Raw genomic sequence first — 22,731 nt, 5'->3', positions numbered from 1 at the left:
GCTTGTTTCTAATGCATGGATAACTAACTTAATTTCTCTATATGACATTTATGTTTGTGTCCTTTTCACTTGTAAAATAATTTTGTTTTGTTCTTTAGGTTCATGGGTGTGTGTGTTCATCAAGGACAACTGCATGCACTTACAGAGGTAAGATGTCAGTAAGTGTTGAAGTAACTTATTTGCCTTAGTTTCAGCATTTATAATTTCATAGTAAGTGTTGTTTGCATATGTAAACAAAATGCTCGTGCATTTATATTTATGCAAAAATGGCAATGTTAATAATGCTTTCTTCTGTTGCCTTGGAACAATGGCAGGATTTCTTAATATTCTTGTATTGCCTCATAATACTTGGTGAATATTCTGAGCATATATATTATTAAAGTATTAAATTGGCTCTTACTGCCTAGATATGATTCCCTCTAAAACCAAGGCAACACTTGACTACAAACTCTCTATGGCAACAAATTACCAGACCACCTGGTAATGTTTGGTGTTCTGATCCAGGATTCCACAGTCCTTGCTGTGGTTTTCCTCTTTGGTCTTATTATTTGTTGGAATCAGTTTACATCTTCATTCCCATTTAATTTCCAGCCTGCGCTAGGCAGATAAATATGTGGTAGTCATTATTCATCCTTTGAGGATCAGAGAAACTCTCTTGAGAGCAACTTCAGGTGCCAAGTTGTCAGCTTCAGACCTTGCTTGGGTGCTCCTTGGAAGCACAGATTACTGGAATTTTCTAAGTTTAATAGGTTCATATAGGGCCTATTATATCTGTATTTTTAAAAGCTCCCCAGATTATTTCATGAGCATCTAAGATTGGAGACTATGTTCTAGTTTCTTTTCACATTCCTCCTTGAGAAGCAATTACCAAAGTACAAAGTGAAGAAACTTAGGAAGGAAGATTGTTTAACAGAATTTGCAAGAATGTTGGTTTTCTACTGGCTTGGTGTCTATTAGTCCTTTATATCTTATGGAAGAGGGTCCCATGTGCCTCACTCTGTCTCTTTTCTCAGTTACTGAAGGCACTAGAATGTGGGATGTGTGCAGCTATGCCCTGCCTCTTAAATGGAAAGCCAAAGAAGGCAGAATTGTGAAGAGGTTAAGAGTATGGCCTCTGAAGTCTTGATTGCAAAGGTCTGAATCTCTCTGCATCTCTCAGTTTCCATCTGTATAATGGGAATAATAGTAATAATTAATAATACCCTGTCTCTACTAAAAATACAAAAATTAGCCAGGCATGGTGGTACATGCCTGTAATCCCAGCTACTCAGGAGGCTGAGGCAGGAGAATTGCTTGAACCTTGGAGGTGGAGATTGTTGCAGTGAGCCGAGATTGTTGCAGTGAGCCAAGATTGTGCCACTGCACTCCAGCCTGGGTGACAAAGCAAGACTCCATCTCAAAATAATAATGATAATAATAATAATAATAATACCTGTCCCAGGGAGTATAGATAGAGAAGATGACCAAGAGCTGAGCCCTAGAGTATTTAAATTTTTAATGTCTAGGGAAGGCAGGGTGCTATGGCTTACACCTGTAATTCCAGTGCTTTGGGAGGTTGAGGTGAGAGGGTTGCCTGAGACTAGGATTTTGAGACCAGCCTAGGCAACTTAGTGAGACTGTCTCTACAAAAAATTAAAATAAAAATAATCTGGGTGTGATGGAATGCACCTATAGTTGTAGTTATTGAGGAGGCTAAGGCAAGAGGATCACTCAAGCCCAGGAGTTTGAGGCTACAGAGAGCCGTGATTATGTCACTGCACTCTAGCCTGGGCAACAGAGTGAGACCCTGTCTCCAAATAGATAGATAGATGGATGGATGAAAGAAAGTCTGGGGAGAAGGGCAGACTGAGAAGGAGCAGTTAGTGAGGTAGAAAGAAAACCAGGAGAGCACATTGGCCTGGAATGGAAAGGAAGGAGTTCAAGGAAGGAGTATTAATTGTGGCAAATGCTGTTGATATCATGCTGACCTCACAAGGATGTTGTGAAGATGAAATATAAAATATGGCTGGGTGCGGTGGCTCACGTCTATAATTCTAGCACTCTGGGGGCTGCGGTGGGTGTATCACCTGAGGTCAGGAGTTCAAGACCAGCCTGGCCATCATGGTGAAACCTCATCTTTAAAAAAAAAAATATATATATATATATATATTTAGTATAATGCCTGGCATATAGAAATTATTCAATACATGTTAACTCTTTGAACTTGTATTAACAATGACTAGTCCCTCATCTGATCTCTGAGTTGTTAATATTTTTCATTTTGTACTTAGTCCTATACTTCTCTTAGTGTCATTAGACTTTTTCCTGGTAAAGCAGCAGTAAAAATAATTTAAAAAAAAAATTAGACCTTTTACTGAAGTATAACATATGAGAAAAAATGTACATATGAAATATACATATCAAAATATACAGCTCACTAAATTTTTACAAATGAACACACCCATAACCAGCACTCCAGATCAAGAAACATTTCCCATGTATTTCTATTCTTGGAATTGAGTCTATAAATTCTTCAAAGATAAAGTTCTCCCCTTCCTTCTACCCACCAGAGTTCTGACGCTAATAAGCATAGAAATATTTGTTGCATTCCCTGCGTATGTGATTGTTCTCTGAAATGTAAATTCATTGAAAGGGCTGGTGTGTTAGTTTTGCTGATAAAGAAGAACATCCTTTAAAATCTTAACACAGGTTAAGTTACATATTTTAAAGCAGGATATGGTGGCAATGACAGTAATAAGTGATCATAATGGAATATTCTCTTGGCCATGTTGTACTTAATCTGCTGCTTATTAGCTTGTTTTTAGCCATTTACAACATACAGTGTGTGCTTTATGAAAGAGTATTTATTGCCAGTCTTTCCAGTACCATTAATTAGATTTTGACATAGCTTATGATATTAGTAATTTTTAATGTGATATTAATAGACTGATAGTGATAAAGCCCAAATAGCCAAATGCTTTTGGTTATTTTTAGAAGGGGATCAGCAAAGGCCTTGATGGCATAGGTCTTTGGAGACTTCTAGGTTTAATTACCTTATAATTTACCTTGGAAGCACAACTATTGGTTCCACTAAGGATCATAAAAAATAAATTATTAATATCTAGCACAGCCCTTGAAACTTAGATGACAGTCCGTAAATACTTGTCAGATGGTGGAATTTTTGTCTTCCAAAGTGATATGAGTACCATTCATCATTTCTCTTTATATTTATTTGTCAATCATTACAGTAGGCAAGCATAGCACTCATTATTAGGAAGAATATTTCTCATATACATTAGTGATCTGCACTTTTCTGGACTTGAACCATTTCCATGAGTCTTCCTTGTAATTATAGACATTAATTGAACTTGGAATAGTCAGACACTTACGTTTTTATTTTGTTTTTGTTTTTAAACTACCTGTAGTTAGGATAGAGTCAAGTTTTTTTTGTTTTTTTTTTTTTTTTCTTTTTGAGACAGAGTTTCGCTCTTATTGCCCAGGCTGGAGTGCAGTGCCCCTATCTCGGCTCACCACAACCTTCGCCTCCTGGGTTCAAGCGATTCTCCTGCCTCAGCCTCCTGAGTAGCTGGGATTACAGGCATGCATCACCATGCCTGGCTAATTTTGTATTTTTAGTAGAGATAGGGTTTCGCCATGTTAGTCAGGCTGATTTCCAACTCCTGAGTTCAGGTGATCCACCTGCCTCAGCCTCCCAAAGTGCTGGAATTACAGGTATAAGCCACCTTGCCCAGCCAGCTGACTCACGTTTTTAAGCAAACTAGTATTTGTTAGAGTGAAAGCATAGGCCAGCATGGTGGTTCACTCCTGTAATCCCAACACTTCAAGAGGCCAAGGTGGGCAGATCACTAGAGCTCAGGAATTTGAGACCAGCTTGGGCAACATGGCAAAAGACTGTCTCTACAAAAAATGCAAAAATTAGTCAGGTGTAATGGCATGCACCTGTAGTCCCAGCTACTGGAGAGGCTGAGGTAGGAGGATCACCTGAGCCCAGGAGGTTGAGGCTACAGTAAGCCATAATTGCACCACTGTATTCTAGCCTTAGTGACAGAACAAGACCCTGTCTCAAAAAATATATAGTGAAGCCGGGCGCGGTGGCTCAAGCCTGTAATCCCAGCACTTTGGGAGGCCGAGGCGGGTGGATCACGAGGTCAAGAGATTGAGACCATCCTGGTCAACATGGTGAAACCCCGTCTCTACTAAAAATACAAAAAAATTAGCTGGGCATGTTGGCGTGTGCTTGTAATCCCAACTACTCAGGAGGCTAGGCAGGAGAATTGCCTGAACCCAGGAGGTGGAGGTTGCAGTGAGCCAAGATCGCACCATTGCACTCCAGCCTGGGTAACAAGAGTGAAACTCTGTCTCAAAAAAAAAAAAAAAAAAAAAAAAAAAAATATATATATATATATATATATATATATAGTGAAAACAGTTTGGTGAAAGGTTACATGAAACCTTTTAAATTTAATTAGTTGAAATAAGAATCTGTACTGAGGCTGAATGCAGTGGCTCATACCTATAATACCAACACTTTGGGGAGGTCAAGGCAGAAGGATTGCTTGAGGTCATGATTTTGAAACCAGCCTTGGCAATATATTAAGACCCTGACTCTACAAAAAAATTTAAAAATTAGCCAGATGTGTTGACACACACCTATAGTCTCAGCTACTTGGGAGGCTAAGACAGGATGATTGCTTGAGCCCAGGAAGTTGAAGGTTGAGGCTGCAATTAGGCATTATTATACCCCTGCACTCCAGCCTGGGCAACAAAGAGAGACCTCTTAAAAAAAAAAAAACGGCAATATCATACTGACTGGGCAAAAACTAGAAGTATTCCCTTTGAAATCTGGCACTAGACAAGGATGCCCTCTCTCACCACTCCTATTCAATATAGTACTGGAAGTTCTAGCCAGAGCAATCAGGCAAGAAAAATAAATAAAGGGTATTCAAATAGGAAAGGAGGAAGCCAAATTGTCTCTATTTGCAGACAACATGATAGTCTATCTAGAAGACCCCATCGTCTCAGCCCAAAAACTCCTGAAACTGATAAGCAACTTCAGCAAAGTCTCAGGATATAAAATGAATGTGCAAAAATCACAAGCATTCATCTACACCAATAACAGACTTAAAGAGAGCCAAATCAAGAACGAACTGCCATTCACAACTGCTACAAAGAGAATAAAATACCTAGAAATACAACTTACAAGGAACATAAGGGACCTCTTCAAGGAAAACTACAAATCACTGCTCAACGAAATAAGAGAGGACACAAACAGATGGAGGAACATTCCATGTTCATGGTTAGGAAGAATCAATATCATGAAAATGGCCATACTGTCCAAAGTAATTTACAGACTCAACGCTATCCCCATCAAGCTACCATTGACTTTCTTCCCAGAACTGGAAAAAACCACCTTGAACTTCATATGGAACCAAAAGAGAGCCCGCATAGCCAAGTCAATTCTAAGCAAAAAGAAGTGAAGTCCAGCAGGAGGCATCACACTACTGGACTTCAAACTATACTACAGGGCTACAGTAATCAAAACAGCATGGTACTGGTACCAAAACAGAGATATGGACCAATGGAACAGAACAGAGGCATCGGAGGCAACACAACCTATCTACAACCATACAATCTTTGATAAACCTGACAAAAACGAGCAATGGGGAAAGGACTCCCTATTTAATAAATGGTGTTGGGAAAACTGGCTAGCCATGTGCAGAAAGCAGAAACTGGACCCCTTCCTGACACCTTACACTAAAATTAACTCCAGATGGATTAAAGACTTAAACATAAGACCTGGCACCATAAAATCCCTAGAAGAAAATCTAGGCAAAACCATTCAGGACATAGGCATAGGCAAGGACTTCATGACCAAAACACCAAAAGCACTGGCAACAAAAGCCAAAATAGACAAATGGGACCTAATCAAACTCCACAGCTTCTGCACGGCAAAAGAAACAGTCACTAGAGTGAATCGGCAACCAACAGAATGGGAAAAAATTTTTGCAGTTTACCCATCTGACAAAGGGCTGATATCCAGAATTTACAAAGAACTCAAACAGATTTACAGGAAAAAACCAAACAAGCCCATTCAAAAATGGGCAAAGGATATGAACAGACACTTTACAAAATAAGACATACATGAGGCCAACAAACATATGAAAAAATGCTCATCATCACTGGTCATTAGAGAGATGCAAATCAAAACCACATTGAGATATCACCTCACGCCAATTAGAATGGCGATCATTAAAAAATCTGGAGGCAACAGATGCTGGAGAGGATGTGAAGAAATAAGAACACTTCCACACTGCTGGTGGGAGTGTAAATTAGTTCACCCATTGTGGAAGACAGTGTGGCGATTCCTCAAGGACCTAGAAATAGAAATTCCATTTGACCCAGCAATCCCATTACTGGGTATATATCCAAAGGACTATAAATCGGTGTACTATAAGGACACATGCACACGAATGTTCATTGCAGCACTGTTTACAATAGCAAAGACCTGGAACCAACCCAAATGCCCATCAATGATAGACTGGACTGGGAAAATGCGGCACATATACACCATGGAATATTATGCAGCAATCAAAAATGATGAGTTTGTGTCCTTTGTAGGGACATGGATGAATCTGGAGAACATCATTCTCAGCAAACTGACACAAGAACAGAAAATGAAATACCGCATATTCTCACTCATAGGCGGGTGATGAACAATGAGAACACATGGACACAGGGAAGTGAGCACTACACACTGGGGTCTATTGGGGGGAATAGGGGAGGGACAGCGGGAGGAGAGCTGGGGAGGGATAGCATCGGGAGAAACGCTAAATGTGGGTGAAGGGGAGGAAGGCAGCAAAACACACTGCCACGTGTGTACCTATGCAACTATCTTGCATGTTCTGCACATGTACCCCAAAACCTAAAATGCAATAAAAATAAATAAATTAATTAATTAATTAAAAAAAAGAATAGGAATATAACATAAGTATGTCTTTGACTCACAAGAGCTAACCTTGTATTTCACTTAGTCACAAGTATCAGGGAAGTGTAAAGCTTTGTTTTTTTTACACAGAAAATATAACTCTGAATTATATTTGGTTAACTATTGCCATCCAGCCACAAAAGCATAAAATAAACATTTATTTCTCATACATTTCCAGGGTTAGCTGAACTGAGCGGGGCTAGATTGAGCAGTTGTGCTGATCTAACTTAGGCTCACTCATGCAGCTGCAGGTCAGCTGGTGGTCTGCTGTAGTCTGGGACTTGCTGGGGCAGCTTTGCTCTAGCTCATCCCCTTTCTGGGGCCAGTGGGCTAGACTGGATTGGTCCTTTTTAAAATGATACCAGAATTGCAAGAATATGCCAATCCATTTGCACAACTACTTTTCATGACTCTCCTTATGTTCAAGTTTGCTTGGCCAACATCCCATTGGACAAAGCAAGTCACATGCTTGAGTCAAGGGGTAGGAAATATGCTCTGCCCTTATCAGGAGTGTCCTGCAAATTCAGTAGGAGGCTAAGAATTGGAACCCTTGACAGTTGCCCATGCCCTATAAATATCCCACTCAGCAAATCGTAAGTATTTGTGTTTTCTGCCCCATTTGAAGGTAAAGAATTTCTCTAATTTCTTAAACCGTAACAACGATTAAATATTAAACTCCCACTATGAGCAGAATGCTATGGTTGGTACTTTATATTAACTATAATTTTCACAATGCTGTAATCCTGTTTCTTCCATTTTGTAGATGAGAAAACTAAAGCTTAGAGAAATTAAGTTACTTCCCCAAAGTAGGATTGGATCCAGGTTCATCTGACTTCAAATTTCTATTACAACATGCTATGCTTAATTGATTTTTATATTTCCCATACTGCTAAGCACAGGATCTTATATGTGTAGCCTGCATAGTATTTGTAGAATTCAATTCTGACTCACTTTTTGTGTATTCTGTGTTATTTGGAAAAGATACTGGTCATTGGATATATTAGGATGTGTTTGGGAGCAAGTGATAGAAAATAGTTAAATGGGCCTTAAACAACAAAAGGACTTACATAACTGGAATTTTAGCAGTTTATTAGATTAAGTATTAATATAATTCAGTGGTTAAAGTGATGCTGTCCAGAGCCTTATTCTTTCTCTTTGCTCTGTCTTCATGTTGTCAACTGCATCCTAAAATAAAGATGTCTGTCATTCATAATCAAAAAGTAGCTGCCAAAAACTTACATGGTATACGTTTTTTCTTGCATATGCAAGATTCGTGGGAGATTGGGATAGAGAGGAAAGAGAGAGAAACAACGAGAGAAGAGAAAAGAGATGCCTCTGGAGAGATTGTGTGTCATCTCAAAGTACTTTTTCCTTTTAATGTTGTTAAGAAAGGCACAGGGAAGGAAATATCCTCATGGTCAAGCAGTTTGGGAACCTGATAGCGAAGAGCCTCTCAGTAGCTAGAAGATTGGGGAACTGGGTATATGGCTGTGGAGAGGGATCTCAAATGACAGTACTCTCCGATCAGGGGAGACAGCAAATGAATTGTTTGGTGAGAAGGATATTTTAGGGGTTCTCTCTTGCCTTTTCTGCCATGAAGAAAACTATCCAGCCAGGTGTGGTGGCTCACACCTGTAATCCCAGCACTTTGGGAGGAAGAGGTGGGTAAATCATTTGAGGCCAGGAGTTTGAAACCAGCCTGGCCAGCATGGCAAAACTCCCTCTCTACAAAAAAATACAAAAATTAGCCAGGTGTGGGTAGGGTATGCCTGTGGTCCCAGCTACTCAGGAGGCTTGAGTACTGTGGTCCCAGCTACTCAGAATTGCTTGAACCCAGGAGGTGGAGGTTGCAGTGAGCCGAGAGCATGCCACTATGCTCTAGCCTGGGCAACAAAGTGAGACTCTGTTTCAAAAAAAGAAAAGAAAAGACAAGAAAAGAAACTGTTCTTTTTTTTTCTTCTGTGGCAATGAGAACCACTCAGCCAGTTCTTCAGTTGCAGATTATTCCTTGGCCTAGTTGAGGTGATTCAGTCTTTTTACAACAGAACTGCCTCAGTCAAGCATATGTTTAGTACTGAAAGAAATGCTTTTAGCTAAAGGCTGTTGGAGAGAGTTTTTTATTCATGTAGCTCTGATCCTCATGTCACTCACTATTCTCACCCAACCATACACCTTCTTTCTTTATTAAAGAGTAGTAGTTACTTTGGAAATTTCTTGTTTATGTGGGTTGATATGTATTGCTTCTGAGTTGGTTTTGTCAGACTTATAAGAAGGCATATATAATTAGACAGCTTACAATGAAAGGAAACTCCATGGGTTCAGTGACCAAACTCATGCATTATTTATAAAAATGGGCAAACCAAGGCATGTGCAGTGGCTCACACCTGTGATCTCAGCACTTTGGGAAGTTGAAATAGGGGGATTATATGAGGCCAGGAGTTCAAGACCAGCCTGGGCAACATAGTAAGACCTTATCTCTAGAAAAAACTTAAAAATTAGCCAGGCATTACAGTTTGTGCCTGTGGTCCCAGCTACTCAGGAGGCTGAGGCAGGAGGATTGCTTGAGTCCAGGAGGGCAAGGCTTTAATGAGCTAGGATTCTGCCACTGCACCCTAGCCTGGGCAACAGAGTGAGACCCCGTCTCAGAAAAAAATAGGAAGAAAGAAAGAAAGAAAGAAAGGAAAAATGAGCAAGGGAGACCTTGATTCCAGTTTTTTTGGTATACTATGATATGTGATATTGTTATTAATTGTGCCTGCTTCTTATTTTTTTGTGTGTTTCAGGACAGAATATTTTTCTAGCCTTATTTACCTTGAGCCCGAAGCGAAGTTGCCTGGTGCCCTGCCTTGGGTTAACTTTGGCAGCAAAGACATACCTATCTTCAAAGTTTGGGGCTGGCAGCTGTTACTACCACATGGTAGTTAGGAGGACATACCAGAGGTACTAACAGTGATTGTGTCTGTGATTCAGGTTTTCCTAAAGGACAGTGAGGGAAAATGACAAAGAGGTAAATTAGAAAATATAAGGGAAGAAAGAGATTCACTTGATACACACCACTTTGAATGAATCTACTATGGGCTAGGTACTTTGCTAGGCTCTGGGTTTAGGATAAAAAGACACCTGTTTCCATGATCTATTGTTACACAAAAAACTACCCCAAAACTTAGTGGCTGTTAAATTTTATTTTGCTTGTGATTTTGTAGGTCAGGTATGCAGAAGGGCATTGCTGGATTTTTGATCCATATGTGTCAGCTGCAGTGACTGAGCTGGCAAATCCATTTCCAAGATGACTTCTTCATTTGTATGTCTGGTGCCATGGTACTCCTTGGCTCTTCCTTTTTTCCACATGATGTCTCATTTTCTAGATTATCTCCATATGGTTTAGGCTTCCCACAGCATGGTGATCTCAGGATAGTCAGGCTTTTCATGCAGTGACTGGTGAGTGGTACAAACCACCCAAGTGGAAGCTGCAAGACTTCTATGACCTACCTTGCAAGTTCCAGAATGTCCCTTAAGCTGCATTCTGTTGGTCAAGCAAGTCATTAAGGCCAGCTTTATTTAAAGGGGAGGGGAATTAGACTCCCATCTCTCAATGACCATCTTTATTCCACTGCAGTGTCTTTCCTGAACTCAATGGTTAATGACTGGGATAATGAGAAAATTCTTACTGTGCCCTTCCTTAGAAACTACTTTAAAAAATTTGTTATCCCATGCTGTTAACTCTCAGATCTCTCTGTATATTAATAGTTGTTATTCATTATGGTTCATATTCTGTTTTTCTAGTCAGTTATTCTGCTAGTGTTTGCAGTACAGCTTAGTGTGGTTACCCTCCCCAAAGTGGCTATCCATTCCAACCTTCATTTCTTTTCATTTCTGTTTTTTTTGAGATGGAGTTTTACTCTGTCACCCAGGCTGGAGTGCAGTGGCACCATCTCAGCTCACTGCAACCTCCACCTCCCAGGTTCAAGCGATTCTCCTGCCTCAGTCTGCAAGTGGCTGAGACTACAGGTGGGCACCACCATGCCCTGCTAATATTTGTATTTTTAGTAGAGATGGGGTTTCACCATACTGGCCAGGCTGGTCTCGAACTTCAGGTGACCTCGTGATCCACCTGCCTCAGCCTCTCAAAGTGTTGGGATTATAGGCGTGAGCCACTACATCCGACTTTTATCATTCCTCTTATTAGAATCCTTGTTCTCTCATTAGAATCCTTTGTTTTTTGGGATTAGTTTTGACTTTTTCTCATCACTTGAATATAATCAGTCCCCAATCTTATCCTATTTTTGTCTTTGTCATATCTTTCTGATTATTCTTCTTTCTCTTCATTCCAAAACCATAATATTATTCCATGCCTCAATTCCTACAAATATTTTTTTTTCTTAAGAGACAAGGTCTTAAAAAAAAAAAAGACAAAAAAAAAAGAGAGACAAGATCTTGCTTCTCTGTCACCCAAGATGGAATACAGTGGCACCATCATAGCTCACTACAGCCTCAAACCCTTGGGCTCAAGTGATCCTCCTGTGTCAGCTTCCCCATTAGCTGGAACTACAGATGCATGCCACCACACCCAGTTAATTTTTAAGTTTTTTCTTTTTTTGGAGAGATTGAGTCTCACTATATTGCCCAGGCTGGTCTCGAACTCCTTACCTTAAGGGATCCTCCCACCTGGGCCTGCCAAAGTGCTGGGATTACAGGTGTGAACTCCCACACCTGACCTCTTTTCTTCATTTCAACATTTTCTTCTACTATCTGAATAATCTTCATCAAGCACAATTAATAATGTGTTGCTTCTGTCTAAAAAATTCTGTTTCATATTCGAAACTCTCTCTAATCTGGTTTCATAATGGGAATCCTTCCTTTAGTTACATGGGTTTTTTTGCTCTCTTTTATACATTCTGGCTTTAGGTATCCCTTCTAGGACTAGGAATGTCCTTATCTCTCTTCTCTCTCTCACTCTTCGAGCTGTGTGAAATCCCAGGTTCTCTAATGGAACTCAGTCTCCTAGATAGGGCCTATAATAATACCCTATGTGTCTGGGCCCATAGTATATGCTTAGTGTGTAAACCCAGTTCTAAGAAAGCTGAATTAGCCCTAGTAAAAAGAGCCAGAAATCAAAAATAGGGTGAAGGTTGGGCACAGTGGCTATAATCCTAGCACTTTGGGAGGCCAAGGTGAGTGGATCACTTGAGGTCAGGAGTTCAAGACCAGCCTAGCTAACATGGTGAAACCCCATCTCTACTAAAAATACAAAAAATTAGCTGGGCACGGTGGCACGTGCCTGTAATCCCAGCTACTCAGGAGGCTGAGGGAGGAGAATTGCCTGAACCCAGGAGGTGGAGGTTGCGGTGAGCCGAGATCGCGCCATTGCACTCCAGCCTGGGTGAAAAGAGCAAAACTCTGTCTCAAAAAAAAAAAAAAAAAAATAGCCATGGTGGCGAGCGCCTCTAATCCTAGCTACTCAAGAGGCAGAGGCAGGAGAATCACTTCAAGCCCAGAGGTGGAGGCTGCAGAGCCAAGATTGCACCACTACACTCTAGCTTGGGTGACAGAGTGAGACCATGTCTCAAAAAAAAAAAGTATGAAATGTCACATCTCAAATCCTTTCATAATTAGAAGTTTATTTCACTTAAACTTCTACCTGCAAAAAGTATTTCTACAAATACAGTTTGACATATACTTTACTTTTGGAAAAAGTAACTTTAATTTTTTTGCTTTGCTCATTTAGTAATAAAAAACTCTCAAATTGTGGTACATGTTTTCTGTTCTTATTTTTAGTAACTCTCTGTGACATTTGAGAAACAAGAATTTGAGGTTGGCAAGCTAGCCCACAAATAATGGAAGAGTTTATTTAGTTTACTTTATCCTTAAAGCAGTTTTTCTCTGACTTGCTTGCTTGCTTTTGGCTCATTTATTCATCCAAAAGATATTTATTTGGCTCCTACCATGTCTGGCACTATTCCAGGTACTAGAAATTCAATAATGAACAAATGAAAATCCCTGTCCTCATGGCATTTACATTTTAATTTTTTTTAAGTTTAACTTTATTTTTTTTTTATTTTTGGTAGTGACAAGGGTCTTGCTATGTTGCCCAGGCTGATCTTGAACTCCTGGGCTCAAGTGATCTTCCCACCTTGGCCTCCCAAAGCATTGGGACTGCAGGCATGAGCCATTGTACCCAGCTGGAATTTATGTTTTAATCAGCAGGGGATGGGCAGAGGAGTTAAACTAAACAAGAAAACAAATTGTAATATATATGATATTAAGTGCTAAGTGGTTTATAATTTTCAACAAGTAGACAGGGAAGGCCTCACAAAAGAGGCTAAAATGTAAGGTGAAGGAACTAGCTGTGTGGCTATGAAAGTGTTCTAGGTGGCTGGAATAGCATGTGCAAAGGCATGGAGGCAGAAGTGTGCCTTGTCTGGTTGAATAACTCCAAGGAGGGTAATGTGACTGCAGTGGAGAGCATGAAGAGAACAGAAATAGATGGGGTCAGAGAGGAAGCACCTGCTATATTAGAGAGTCTCATATATACCATTGTAAGAACTTTAGATTTTACTCAGGATGAATTGTGAAGTCTTTGGAGGTTTTTGTGACTTATACTTTAGTGGGCTCATTCTGGCTTCTGTTTGGTGAATGACTGAAAAAAGAGAAAGGGTGAAAGAAAGCAGGAAAACCAGTTAAAGAGACTGTTACAATAAAGTCTGTGCAATAAATAAAGACTGCAAAAAAGGTGAGAGTTCATGGTAATGGACCAGAATGATAGCAGTGGAGCCGAGAATTCTGGATCCATTTTGAAAATAGAAGAAAAACAAACAAATAGGCATTCCTGATGCATTTGCTGTTGGGTATGAGAGGATGAAAGAAGTCAAGGATAACTCTGAGGTTTTTGGCTTGAACACCTAAAGAATAGCGTTGCCTTTAATGCAGATGGGGAAGACTGTAGGAGGTACACAGTGAGAGATGATCAAGAGATCATTTTTGAGCAGGTTAAGTTTGAGATGTTTATTGAACATTTGAGTTGAGATATCTTCATTGAGTATTGGTGTCTAAAGGAGTACTCTGAGTGATGATACCTTCCTTGTTCATATCCTGTTTATTGAAATACTTTTCATTAGAGAATATTTCATTGATTTGGAAGGAGGCATTTTCAATTGTTGTATTATCTCCTGAGTAAAAAAAAATAAAAAATCATTAAGTGATTTTTCATACTAAATGTTTTCTATGTGCCAGGGTCTGCTAAGCTTTTTTCCTTGCCTCTCAATATTTAATTAGCTCACAATCATATGAAATAGATGATATTTTTCCCATTTTACAGATGAGAAATCTGAGGCTCAGAAAGAGATTAATTTAGCTAAGGTCTCTTAGCTGAGCTAGAATTTAAATCAAGTTTTGGCTGACTGTAATCCTGTGCTTACTAGACTTTGAGCTTCTTGGGCTTGGCTGTTATTCACTGCTGAATTGTCGGTAACCGGAGCATAAAGGCATGCAATAAATATTTGCTGGGTAAATGAAAAATGGATAAATGAAAACTGCTTCCTAACGCTTGAGCTTTTAACAGTTAAACTGTTAGCTGCAAAGATATCTGCCTCTTTCAAGGTTATTTCGGCCATCCATTTGATGAATCTTTTTACAGCTTTGGTAGTATGAGGACAGCAGAAGGATTTGGAAAGTTCTTCAGAGGATTTCTAGCTAATCTTTCTCCTAATCCCCTCATGATTGTTAAAGTAGTGTGACAGTTGAATTTGCAGAGTTCTTTTTGAGTTTAGACTAGATGTGCTTCTAATAGATTTGCCAAGTATAATTTTCCTAACTTGATAAGTGGTATCATTTCCAGGAGTTGGTTCTATGTTGGCTCCTGGGAGCTGTTCCAACTTTGGAATCAGTAGCAAGTAGGACCATGGAAGGAGGGTCTCCCAATATACCTCTCACACATTGCTACTACTCAGGTGTATTTCTGCATTCTTGCACCTGATACATAATCACTGTCTGCACTTTCTATGTTTACTTTCTCTTTCACTTCATGTGGTCTTTTCTTGTTATCCTGGTCACCATTATTTGCTTAGATCAGTGTTTCCTGAATCAATTATAGGCATTTATTTCCTTACTTGCTCGTGTTAGCTCATTTCAATGCAATTGCTTATGTCTATTTCTTACTTAATAATTTTTAAGCAGGTACAGTGTCAAAGGCCAGTTTAGTGAACTTCAAAAAACAAGAAACTATTCTATGATAGTGGCAGAATGATTGTCTAAAATCTTCTGTAATCCTAGGCACAAGTAGCTGCTCAATAAAGGTTTGTTAAATGAATTAATAACTTGCAAAAATATTAATATAGTACTTAGCTCTTCTACAAATGATAGTTTCCTTTTACTTTATCCCTAATCTGTCTCTTTCCCAAATCTTATCCATGTCCTTTCATCTTACCTTTTTACTTTCTTGAATCAGTTATCCTACACCATTTCTTTCACCTTCACCTCTCTTATCATAACCTTCCAACTAGTCTCTCTGTCAGCCTTGTTTCACACTTTAAATCTATAGTATATATTGCCAGCCAGTGGTCCTAAAATACAAATATTTTTTTTGGTTTGTTTTGAAGCATGTTAGCCATTTTTAAGAATATAGTTCAGTAGTTAGCATTAAGTATTTTCACATTGTTGTTTAACAGATCTCCAGACCTTTTTCTTTTCTTTTTTTTTTTTTTAAGAAAGAAGCGGAGTCTTGATCTGTTGCCCAGGCTGGAGTTCATAGTGCATTACAGCCTCAAATTCTTGGGCTCAAGCAGTCCTCCTGCCTTATCCTACCACATAACAGGGGCAGTAGCTACTGTACCAAGCCAGATATATATATTTTTTTGAGACAGAGTCTCACTCTGTCGCCCAGGCTGGAGTGCAGTGTGCAATCTTGGCTCACTGCAACCTCCACTTCCCAGATTCAAGCGATTCTCCTGCCTCAGCCTCCCGACTAGCTGGGATTACAGGCATGCACCACCACACCTGGCTAATTTTTTGTATTTTTAGTGGAGATGGGGTTTCACCATGTTACCAAGGCTGGTCTTGAACTCCTGAGCTCAGGTGATCTGCCCACCTCGGCCTCCCAAAGTGTTGGGATTACAGGCGTGAGCCACTGTGCCTTGCCACTAGGTCTTTTTAAATCTTTTTTTAATTGTTATTTTTTCAAAAATGAGATGGGATCTCACTCCATCATCCAGGCTGGAATGCAATGGGGTGATCATGGCTTACTGCAGCCTTGATATCCCAAGCTCAAGTGATCTTCCTGTCTCAGCCTTCCAAGTAGCTGGTACTACAGGCATGTTCCATTAGATCTGGCTAATTTTTTATTTTTTATAGCTATGAGTTCTCACTATGTTGCCCAGACTGGTCTCGAACTCCTGGGCTCAAGCCGTCCTCCCACCTTGTTCTCCTAAAGTGCTGGGATTATAGAAGTGAGCCACTATGGCTGGCCTTTTCCATCTTGTAAAACAAACTCTATACCCATTTAATAACAATTCCTCATTTCTCCATCTTCCCAGCCCCTGGTAACAACCATTCTATTTTCTTTTTACTTTTGAGACAGAGTCTTACTGTCACCCATGCTGGAGTGCAGTGGTGTGATCTCGGCTCCCTGCAACCTCCGCCTCCCAGGCTCAAGAGATTCTCCCACCTTAACCTATCAAGTAGCTGGGACTACAGGCGTGCATCACCATTCTCAGCTAATTTTTTTTTTTTTTTTTTTTTTGAGACAGAGTCTTGCTCTGTTGCCAGGCACCAGGCTGGAGTGCAGTGGCGCAATCTCGGCTCACTGCAATCTCCGCCTCCCGGGTTCAAACAATTCTCCTGCCTCAGCCTCCCTAGTAGCCAGGACTACAGGCACATGCCATCACTCCTAGCTAATTTTTATATTTTTTTGGTAGAGACGGGGTTTCACCATGTTGGCCAGGATGGTCTCGAACTCCCGAGCTCAGGCAATCCATCCACCTTGGCTTCCTAAAGTGCTGAATTACAGGCATGAGCCACCACACCCAGCCTCTACTTTCAGTTTCTATGAATTTGACTACTCTTGATACCTCATATAAGTGGAATCATATGGTATTTGTCTTTTGGGATCACGTTATTTCACTTAGCATAATGTCCACAAGGTTCATCCATGTTGTATGTGACAGTATATCCTTCCTTTTTATGGCTGCATAAATATTTTATTGTTTGTGTATGACATACTTTGTTTATCCATTCATGGGTTAATGGACATTTGGGTTGCTTTCACCTCTTGGCTATTGTAAATTATGCTGCTATGAACATGAATATGCAAATATCTCTTTAAGACCCTATTTTCCAGAATTTTGGGTACATATCCAGAAATAGGATTGCTGAACTATATGGTAGTTCTATTTTTAATTTTTTGAGGAACTGCCATACTTTTTTTCTTTAGCAGTTGTACCATTTTACAATCCCACTGACTGGGTTTTTAAGGGTTCCAATTTATCCACATTCTCACCGAGACTTGTTATTTTCTGTGGGTTTTTTTTTTTCTTGATAGTAGCTATTTTTAATGGGTGTGAGGTGATTTCTTATTGTGGTTTTGATTTGTATTTCTCATTTGTTGCAAATACTGTCTTTTCCCGATTGATAGGTGAGTGTTTATTTCTGGGCTCTCTATTCCATTACATTGGCCTATATGTCTATTTTTATGCCAGTACTACTGTTGAATGAATGTCTATTTTGTTTCTCCCTGCAAAAACCCTTCTATGGCTCCTCATTGTCCTCCAGTAGCAAGTAGCGAAACCAATCTTGCTACTGCTTATCTCTGTGGCCTCACTGCCCACTTCTCTGGCCTCTCTGCCCCTGTCTCAACTGTGCACTACAGCTGTACTGAACTTTCAGTTCCACAAATGAGACATGACCCTTTCTACCCTCGGAGCTCTGTACCAAATTTTTTATTTGCCCAGAACATGCCTCTTCACCTCCTCGACACAAACAACTCTACAGGCCCTAGTTTAGAATTCGTTTTCTCTGGGAATCCTTTTCTGATCTTCTAAGATTAGTTTGGTACCCCTCCTATGTGCTCTCATAATACAATAGAATTTATCATTGATTTCAACTGACTATTTGATAGATAAGTAGATTATAAATTTATTGAGGGCAAGCATTGTTTTATTTACATTGACATCCATTGGTTCCTAGCATGGTGCCTGAAAAATGGTAGCTACTTATCATATTGTTTGATTGAATAAATAAATTAACAATGGCATTTCCTGGATCAAAAACCTTCAGTGATTTCCTCATTGATTAAAGTCTTGGGTGAGGTGCAGGTATCTGTATTTAAAAATAAATAAATAGTCCAGGCGCAGTGGCTCATGCCCATAATCCCAGCACTTTGGGAGGCCGAGGCAGGCAGATCACGAGGTCAAGAGATCGAGACCATCCTGGCCAACATGGTGAAACCCCGTCTCTACTAAAAAATACAAAAATTAGCTGGGTGTGGTGGCATGTACCTGTAGTCCCAGCTGCTCAGGAGGCTGAGGCAGGAGAATTGCTTGAACCTGGGAGGTGGAGGTTGCAGTGAGCCGAGATCGCGCCACTGTACTCCAGCCTGGCACCTCGTGACAGAGTGAGACTCTGTCTCAAAAAAAAAAAAAAAAATTAAAATAAATAAATAAAACTCTACAGATTATTTTGATTCACAGCTACAGTTTAAAAATGGAATTCAGGATAAACTCAGCCTAATATTCTAGTCTTTTATACCCGACCATAATACTACTTTTCTCCTAGTTCTGCTCTTCTTTAACAAGTACTTTATAATTCAGGCAAACTGAATTTCTTATTGTTTACTGAACATGGTCTGTGTTTTCCCACCTCTTTATCCATATTGTTTCTTCAACTTAGAATATACTCTTTCCTGCTGGCTGCAGTGGCTCACATCTGAAATCCCAGGACTTTGGGAGGCTGAGGCAGGTAGATCATGAGGTCAAGAGATCAAGATCATCCTGGCCAACATGGTGAAACCCCATCTCTACTAAAAATATAAAAATTATTTGGGCATGGTGAAGCACGCCTGTAGTCCCAGCTACTTAGGAGGCTGAGGAAGGAGAATCACTTGAACCCAGGAGGTGTAGATTGCAGTGAGCCAAGATCACGCCACTGCACTCCAGCACTCCAGCCTGGCGATAGAGTGAGACTCTGTCTCAATAACAAACAAAAGCAAAAACAATTTACTTTTGTACTGACCTAGAAGATATATAAAATTTAAAAAATGAAGAAACAAATATATTCTTTTCCTCTGTCCCATAGAAACCATCTTCCCTGACTGGGCACAGTGGCTCACACCTGTAATCCCAGCACTTTGGGCCGCCAAGGCAGGCAGATCACAAGGTCAGGAGTTTGAGCCAGCCTGGCCAACATGGTGCAACACCATCTCTACTAAAAATACAAAAATTAGCTGGGCATGGTGGTGTACACCTGTAATCCCAGCTACTGAGGAGGCTGAGGCAGGAGAATGGCTTGAACCCAGGAGGTGAAGGTTGCAATGAGCTGAGATTGGAGAGCCACTGCACTCCAGCCTGGATGATAGAGCAAGACTCCATCTCAAAAAAAAAAAAAAAAAAAAAGGAATCTTCCCTTCAAGACATGGCTCAAAGTCCACTTATTTCCCCATAAAACCTTTCCTGATTCTTTTTCTTGGGTGGATCCTCTCCTCTCTAACCACCTCCACTGTCACCACTCATTTGGTCATGTTTCCCTCCATTCATCTTATATATAGAATTTTTGTTTCTTTGTTATTACACATTCTTTCATTTATTAAAGTTGTTTTTGCTTTAGCTTCCCTACATAAGCGTATGCTTCTATAGTAGAAGTAACCCCAGGCTTTCAGGACAAGGCTTGGATGCAAATCCAGGCTGTACTGTTTACTAGTTGAATAATCATAGGCAAGTTACTTAAATTCTCTGGGCCAGGCCTGGTGGCTCACACAAGTAATCCCAGCTCTTTGGGAGGCCAAGGCAGAAGAATCACTTGAGACCAGAAGTTCGAAACCAGCCTGGGCAACATAGCGAGATGCCCCTCATCCCACACCTCCCAGTCTCTACCAAAAAACCAAACACACAAACAGGCCAGGTGCAGTGGCTCACGCCTGTTATGCCAGCACTTTGGGAGGCTGAGGCTGGTGGATCACTTGAGGTCAGGAGTTCAAGACCAGCCTGACCAACATGGTGAGACCCCATCTCTTCTAAAAATACAAAAAAAAAAAAGAACTGGTTATGGTGGTGCACATTTATAATCCCAGCTACTTGGGAAACTGAGGCAGGAGAATTGCTTGAACCCAGGAGGCAGAGCTTGCAGGAAGCCAAGATGGCACCATTGCACTACAGACTGGGCAACAAGAGCAAAACTCTCCATCTCAAAAAACAAACAAACAAAAGCAAAAAACAGAAAGATAAAAGAAGGAAAAAAAAACAACAAAAAGATGTCAAGAATGTTTCAAGATACTCCAGTGGTCAGGCTGGGTGTGGTAGCTCATGCCTGTAATCCCAGCACTTTGGGAGGCTGAGGCGAGTAGATCACCTGAGGTCAGGAGTTCGAGACCAGCCTGGCCAACATAGTGAAACTACTCTACTAAAAATACAAAAAATTAAACAAACAAACAAACAAAAAGTACAAAAAATTAGCTGGGTATGGTGGTGGGGCCTGTAATCCTAGTTACTTGGGAGGCTGAGGCAGGAGAATCACTTGAACCTGGGCAGTGGGGTTGCAGTGGGCTGCATTGCACTCCAGCCTGGGCAACGAGAGTGAAACTCCATTAAAAAAAAAAAAAAGTGCTTTATGGCCAGGCATGGTGGCTCATGCCTGTAATCCCAGCACTTTGGGAGGCTGAGGCAGGTGGATCACCTGAGGTCAGGAGTTTGAGACGAGGTGAAACCCCATCTCTACTAAAAATACAAAAATTTGCTGGGTGTGTTGGCAGGTGCCTGTAATCCCAGTTACTTAGGAGGCTGAGGCAGGAGAATTGCTTGAACCCAGCAGTGATAGAGATTCCATCTCAAAAAAAAAGAAGGAGGAGAATGAGGAACCAAATGATGCCCAGTTTCTAGGTGGGTGGTGATGCCATTTACTGAGAGGTAGAAAACTTGGAGGGTGCAGCTGGAATACTCCCTTCTTTCAGTTGTGTATGTATTACTTGGGAATTGTTTCTTTTTTTAAACATAATACTAATCGACATGGTCTTCTCAATGTAGAAGATCAGACTCAGTCTTTTCCCTGAGCCTTTCTTTGTCTGAGTAGGCATTATTAAATATTTTATTTTTTAAATTAAATTTAATTTTTTGAGACAAGGTCTGGCTCTAATGCCCAGACTGAAGTACAGTGGTACAATGTTGGCTCACTGCAACCTCTGCCTTCCCAGCTCAAGCCATCCTTCCACTTCAGCCTGCTGAGTAGCTGAGACTACAGACATGCACCATTATGCCCAGCTAAGTTTTGTATTTTTTGTAAAGACAAGGTTTTGCCATGTTACCCAGGCTGGTCTCAAACTGGTAAGCTCAAGCAATTCTGCCCACCTCTGCCTCCAAAAGTGCTAGAATTACAGGTGTGCGCCACTGCGCCCAGCAGCATTATTAAAATATTTGTTTTGGCATGCTATTTATTGGAAAATTCCTCTAAAAGCACATTTCTCTTTTATATCTTAAATTACATTTTAATGACAAAATGACTAAATTGGGGCTTCCAATAAAAGAGGAAACTTACCACCTCTATTTATTTAAATTCACTTAATTATGCATTTGTTTGTTCAACAATTTCACTGAGTTTTACAAAGGGCTTACAAAGTTGAGAAGGACCTACTTCCTGCCATAAATGTTATAGTACAGTGTGATGTGTGATGAACAATAGTAGAAATATGTGCAGGGTGCTAAAGTGGCACAAAGAATGGGCTCGAACTCCTGGGCTCAAGCGATCCTCCCGTCTCAGCCTCCCAAAATACTGGGGTTACAGGCATGAACCATTGTGTCCAGCCTAGCACAAAGAATGGAATGGAGTATCAAGGAATGCTTTCCGAAATAAAGGGCTCAAGTTGAGTTTAGAAGGATGAATAAATGGCTGGGCATGGTGGCTCACACCTGTAATCCCAACACTTTGGAAGGCTAAGGTGGACAGATCACTTGAGGTCAGGAGTTCAAGACCAGCTGGCCAATATGGTGAATTCCATCTCTACTAAAAATACAAAACATAGCCTGATGTGGTGGTCCATGCCTGTAAGCCCAGTTACTCAGGAAGCTGAGGGAAGAGAATTGCTTAAACCCTGGAGGTGGAGGTTGCAGTGAGCCGACATCACGCCACTGCACTCCAGCCTGGGTGACAAGAATGAAACTCCATCTCAAAAAAATAAATAAGGATAAGAATTAGCAAAGCTATGAAGAAGGGTCTTCAGGGCATTAAGAAGGGTATTACGCATATATGAAGGCAAAGAGTTAAACACTTAACTATTCTGAAATATATTTTGAGTTATTAAGAATGTTTTACACTGTGGCTGGAACCAGTGTTCCCTTTCACTTTTTGAGTCAGCTCATTACTACTGACTGTTTAGTCAGGCAGGCCCTGGAGAACCTCCTGGAGTGGGAGGCAAATTCAGTCCTTGGCAGATGTACGGATGTACACTTGTAGTGGCTGTGGATTCTCGAGCTGAGAACAGGAGGCTTCTTTGGAGCACAAGCCTCCCACAGGGCACTCTTGGGATGACTGTCCTGGAATTACCCATAGCAGTA

General features: G+C 40.5%; 1 protein-coding gene across 6 annotated transcripts in view; it reads left to right on the top strand.

Annotated features, from left to right (window-relative positions):
* TESK2 (testis associated actin remodelling kinase 2) overlaps nucleotides 1–22,731 on the top strand; it is a 171,316-nt gene that overhangs the window by 125,584 nt on the left and 23,001 nt on the right. For all 6 annotated transcript variants that reach the window (XM_078331559.1, XM_035251270.3, XM_035251273.3 and 3 more), the window contains one exon: nucleotides 99–147. In XM_078331559.1, coding sequence (XP_078187685.1) covers nucleotides 99–147 — 49 coding nt within the window. The remainder of the gene's footprint in view (nucleotides 1–98; nucleotides 148–22,731) is intronic.

Source organism: Callithrix jacchus, chromosome 7, assembly GCF_049354715.1.
Source record: "Callithrix jacchus isolate 240 chromosome 7, calJac240_pri, whole genome shotgun sequence".
Classification (NCBI taxonomy): Eukaryota; Metazoa; Chordata; class Mammalia; order Primates; family Cebidae; genus Callithrix; species Callithrix jacchus.
This window is presented reverse-complemented; position numbering and strand designations above follow the sequence as displayed.